At 43.5% G+C, this 6,000-nt stretch overlaps 1 protein-coding gene across 1 annotated transcript in view; it reads right to left on the minus strand.

The window, feature by feature from the left end:
• The window catches only part of PARP1 (poly(ADP-ribose) polymerase 1), a 73,014-nt gene extending 67,553 nt beyond the window's left edge, over positions 1-5,461 (minus strand). Inside the window, exon 1 of the mRNA XM_057374907.1 lies at positions 5,388-5,461. Within this exon, the coding sequence (XP_057230890.1) occupies positions 5,388-5,461 (74 nt within the window). The remainder of the gene's footprint in view (positions 1-5,387) is intronic.
• Between the last annotated feature and the right edge of the window lie 539 nt (positions 5,462-6,000).

Genomic DNA, 6,000 nt, shown 5'->3' on the forward strand with positions numbered 1-6,000 from the left:
ACAGAAGAGACCTTTGTGTCCCTTGCAGTGAACCTCCTGTCACTGTCCAGCACTTTCTGCCTCGGTACAGGGAGGATATTTTCCACCTGGATACAATTATTAGTTTTCACCCTGCCTTAGATCAGCCTCGCTGAGAGATTCAGTCATGATGCTGCAGTTCCTCCTWGCTCATGGCAACRCAGTGGAAAACAGYGGCCTCGCCTCCCCCACATGGCCCRAGCAATACGATAAACACGGAATGTTTTGACAGCATCTCCTCTGAACTCTGGAAACAGAGTTTGCTGGAAACACCTTAAAAAGCAAGTCAGAATTCTGAGTTTACAGAAGGGATTCTTCCTCAGTTTATCTGTTCTACGTGCTTTTGTAAATTTTATCTTTACTAATGAAGCAGCAAGCACAGGGGAGGGAGCTGGATTCTGTCCTGTCTCTGGCACTACCAGCAGAACTGTCAGCTCAGCACTRTTTGTAGATTTTCCCTTGCTAGGCTGATGTGAGAGACAGAACACGTTTCTTGGGTAGAGGATGAGTCTGTGGGTCAGATTCTCTGCTGCAATACAGACTCAGCGATTTCAAAGTGAATGTTATAGCACAGTCATGCCTGAGAAGTAATGGAGAGCTTCTATACTCCTTCTACTCCATGTTTTTCAGAGTAAGCCCACAATTTTTCAAGAAAAAAGGACAAATGTCAGGACAATTGAGCCAAATTTCTCACTAATGCAGTTTGAAGCAGAATCAATTTATATATACTGCAGGAYATCAATCTCTTTTTAAAGTGTCCTGCTGATTTTTATCTATTATTTTCTTTTAGGCTTCTCGCATAATTAGTTTTAGTTAACATTTAAACAGATTTTCCTGTACTCTGGAGGAAAGCCCAGCCTGACAAAAGACCATTAGGATCCCACCTAGCACCTTTCAGTATGGGGATCAAACTGGTTGCTTTTTCCAATAGTTACTGATTTTATTAAAGAAGCTTATGGAGCCTTAGTAGGCCAGCCAGTTGACTACATGCAGGTTTTTTACAAATACAGTTTGATTTTTAGTTCCTTTATCAGGTTTTTCCATGATCTCCTTTGCCTCATCAGCTTCTTACCACACACACATCACTATTGATCACAGATGAAGAGCTTTTCTTCTGAAGGTTCACACACATATATCCCTTCTCTCCTTTTCAGTACATTCATTTTTGTTAATTTCTCCTTTTAACACCTGATGGGTCCATGGCACCAGCTCTGTGTTTGCTCTCCCTCACTGCCTGATTCACAGCACAGTCAGATATGGCAGCAACACAACACAGACAATCTAAATCCAGTATTGGAACAGATATTACAGTGGTTTACAGCCTAAGCAGAACTATAAAAGACTTATCACTGTTGCTATTACACTGATCAATTTAGACAGGGACRCACCCTGGAGCCAGCCATAGCACAGTCTAAATTAGAGGTGCCAAGGATCAGGCATCTTCACAATTCACAATTCACAGTGCACTCTCAGTTACATCTACTGGCATCAGTGCTAGTTGCAGATATGCTGTAGATGCATAATTCTCTCCCTCARGAGAAATCAGATATGGAAGACTCTCAGGCTGCCAGCAATGAGGAATTTCCCTTTACAATGTAATACCAGTCACTTTAAGAACTTATATTTTGGGGATTTTTGGAAGGAGAGTGGAGGCAGATACACCTTCTGCAGTCATAAGTAAATGTCAACATGCTGAACAGGAGATTTGTGGTGTGAGATTTGTCACAATGCTCAGAGCTGGATGTGGATAAGTTTTGAAGAGAATTCAGGGTCTGTGCTTGCAGAGAAGCTGAGGTCCAGCTCTCACAGCCAGTGCCAGGATAGATACTCRAGACTACAACTCTGACTGCAAGTTCTAGTTTTGTCTGATGGAACACTTTGCATCATTCGAAGTCATCATTCCCAAAGCCATTAACAGTCACACAGAGAAGGTTCACAGCAAAAATGGGAATCCTTTTTCATTTTCTGTTCTATGCGTTAATGTGGCATTAGGAAAAATTAAAAAAAAAAAAAAAGGAAAGTTATAAAGGCAAAGAGGAAATAATACTGCCATTCTGAAGGCATTTTAATTCAGCATCAACCTAGCAGCTATTAAGAAAAGGGTCTTTGGAARCTGCCATTATGCTGCCACCACCACCTATGATGTGTCATAATGGCTTTAAACACAATGTCTCTCTGGGTATAAGGAAGCAAATGGTGCCATTCCAGAGTAAAAAAATGCATTGATATTTTTTCAATAGGAGGAAGAAGGTTAAGCAGAACACTGGTATTCATGTCCCATCCTCCTTTCCTCACCTCTCCTTTCCCACAACGACTTAGTGTATTTTATAGACAAAAAGCCCTCTATTTACATAAAGGAAAAAACACAGCCTACATGCTAGATAGCAAACACACCCTGTATTTCAGAAGAGCAATAATGTGGGAGATGACTTATCCTGTGTGATTCAGTCTTGTGCTCTGACATGCACGCTGGCATTGCCACAACCATCGTGATGGCGAGCACAGCACAGAGAATCACAGATTTAGCTGTGGCACACAGGTGTCACATACTGAACTCTCCAGGCCTACAAAATACATTGGGACAAAGCCTCAAAAAGCAGCTCTGCAGGAGTTGGGAATGCAAAGGAGAACTCGGGGCTCAGGCATCTGAATGGCAGATACACCCGAGTTCAGCAGCTGCCTCTGCTCTTGCAGGCTCCGGCTGTGCCGTGCTGTAGTGACAGGATGGGCTGAGAGGGACGTGTCAGGGTCACCCTGCTGTGCTGCAGGCGAGGGACAGGAGAGCCAGGCAGTGCTCTGGGGTCAGGCACAGGCTGTGGGTGAGCTGCCCAGCTCAGACATTCACCAGTGACACCTGCCCATCACAACCCTGATGGGGAGCATTGGCAGGAAGAGACCTAAATGATGCCCAAGGCTGTCATTGTGAAAGCCTAGGACAGCTTTTTCACTGCCATCCCACTGYTACTGAAAGAACAACCTTTTCATTCATGCTTGTGTATCAGGTAAGCTTCCTTCCATCATTTCTCCCCCAGGGTGATACAGTTCATGCTCTCACTGACTCTTCCTGACCTCATTTCCCCATCTCCTCTGCACTGAAGTTTTCCTGCTCTCCTCTGACAAAGGGGACTGCACACCCCCAGCAAGCAATGCCACACTTGTTGGGCCTGCTGTTGCTAAGAGACTAAGKGAGAGAGGGAGAGATCCTACCCACTCAATTTCCCCTACAAATCCCAATATTCCTCCAATTGCTACTCTCCAGCCCTACTGAGATACCCTTAATGCAACCTTGGAATCCAACACATCCATGTGGGTTTTATGGGATGTTTACTCCCACTGACCAGCACTAAGAAAGTCCCAAAATCTGATACTACAGCACTTCATTAGGGAATTAGCATAGGTAGAGCACACCACTCTTGTGGGAAATCACSAAGGCCAGAGGAAGTCAGAGATCTTGCCTAGATCTAAAAGCACACGTAGTTTAAGACATGCTCACAAAAATACCTTTGAAAAGCCAAACTAGAAGTGGGCCATTAGTGGTCACAGCTATYGGCACAGCACTGGATGGGATAGATTTCTGCCCTACTGCATAAACTCCCTCAAAATGTTACTAATTACAATTTTATTTCAATGTTCAGACTGATTTCCCCTCTCCCCCCAGAAAACAGGGGTGTTTACTATGACAATATTTCTGGCAGGAGTCTCTCTCAAAGTCGTAGAAAGGCTAGCAAAAACCAAATAATAACAACAACTCTATTGACAGGAGAAAAATATGGGGGAAGTTTTTCAAACTCTCCTGAWGTATTGTCATGTTGCTAGGCTGACAGAATTATCAAATCACTTCAGCAGTGACAGACTTCTGCAGACTCATAACAGTTCATGATTGCAAGGCCTGTTTGCTGCCTGTATCTCTCAGGCACATCCCCTGCAGCTTGCTGGATTTTTAGTTCTCCATGAAATTGGGGTTACTGATGAGTATTCATGGAGAGAGTTCAACCACCACACCAAAATCATGGAAATACTCAAGTGGGTGATGCTGTGATACCTTTGGATGTGCACAGAAATAGCTCAGGTTGGAAAGGTGCCCCAGCTGAACCAGAGGCAGAAGGACAATAGATTATGGAGACAGAGATAAGACTAACTCAGTATCTCAAAAAAAAAAAAAAAACCAAAAAAACCCCCCAAAACTCAAGGTTATGAACTAGCCAAAGAGCTCCACATTAATTTTACTGAGAGATTAGAGCTTGGGGTACAGCAGCAAACAATTTAGAAGTACCAGTGGAGATGCTGTTAATTAGTAAAGGGAGCAAAGAGATTTGGGAGCAGTCTGTAGGAATCTGGTGCTTCTGTTCCACCTTTACAAGTTTAACTTTCCATTAATAAGCAGGACAGACAGACATCAGACAGGCAACCCTAGGAAAGGCACATCTACATGGGAAAGGAGCCATCTGCTTGTGCCTTTGTCAACAGGGCTAAAATCCTTGCYCACACTCAAAACACCTTTCTTCATCTAGATATTTATGCAAATCTTTGGTTGATCTTTCCATGAAGGTATGTTTTTCCACACTTAGATAATCTGAAAGTGATTTTAAGGATTTCTAGTATTAAATCAATCTCTTTTGGAAATAAAAASAACTACCTCCATTAGGCTTCAGCTGGAATATTAGTTGGCTTCTGCAGCCTATTGCAAAGTTTACAGTCACAGGTATTCCCCTTTCCATGTGCTGGAAGGAAACTAGGGATCAAAATCCTAGGCAGACTGCCTGAGGTGAGCAGAAACCTCTGAAGAGAGACAAAAATCAGAATTGTACAGCAAACAGCAAACTGTTGAGCAAAGCAGCAAGAGGAGGCTGACAGAACTGCTGCTSCCTCTGACAGAGAAGAATTACAGATAGCTGAGATCGTGGCATGTTTGAGGGGACAGCTCCTCAGCAGAGCAGAAAGGTAAACTATTCACAGAAGCARCAGACATGGATAAAACAAGTTTTTAGTGCAATGTTTATGAGGAATGGGGAATGTGGAGAAGATGCCAAGAACAGCCATACATTTTCAGGAAGAAAGCAGAAATAGTCAGAAATTGAGATAATGCCAGAAACAGTTATAAAATTTTTTAGAATGTCACCAGACTGACAAAACATCAGGGCCAGATGGGATCTGTCTCAGAAAAATCAAGCAATTAACTAAAAAAAAAAMCCAAAAAAMACAACCCAATCCAAAAWTACAAAATAATACACCAGCACACCAATCAAAGGAGTGCGGTCCATCATGCTTCACCCCTGCCACTTTCACATGGACAGCTGAGTGAAATAAGCCCTGAATGACTCASGAAAAGGCAGGCTGAATGTGCCACAGGGAGGTAAAACTCCTAAAAATACAGCTTCTCACAGGGAAAAACTTCACCCAGTTGCAGCCACTTGCAAGGTGTCCATCCCAAAAGGCAGCTCATACCTGGGAAAGCTGCTGTCCACAGCACTTTGTTCTGCTGCTGAATAAGGGGAATATGGACACTGTGGGACAAGAAAACTAAAAGGCAACCAGAGACCAGAAGTGAACAGGACCTGGYGAGCTGGGGAGGTGCTGGTGACCTATTGAGGTCTATGAGGGATCCAAAAACCAGGAAAAACCCCACAGCTTCACTTCCCCAGTGAAGGGGTRGACACAGAACAGAGGTGTTAATTCAGGACACACTGGAACAGCTCAGGAAGCTCTGGCTTCATTAACGATAACGACTACATGGAGAACCAGACTTAACAAATCTGTTGAGCACGGATTTTCCAGTTTAATTGGGCRTTAGAAATGCTCTTTTAAATGCAGTGAAATCTAGCAGAGAAGTCTGCTCCACACAGAAGCACTCAGGGGCAAAGTTTCCCAAGCAACCAGAGTAAGGGTTCCACARGAGGAATGTGCGCTGGTCCTGCAGATAAGGGACAAGGATGATTAGGGTGAGATCATGGAATTTTGTCTCTCAGTCTCTGGTGACGTGGT

Source organism: Malurus melanocephalus, unplaced genomic scaffold, assembly GCF_030028575.1.
Source record: "Malurus melanocephalus ecotype Western Australia unplaced genomic scaffold, MMel_1.1 scaffold_235, whole genome shotgun sequence".
In the NCBI taxonomy this organism is placed as follows: Eukaryota; Metazoa; Chordata; class Aves; order Passeriformes; family Maluridae; genus Malurus; species Malurus melanocephalus.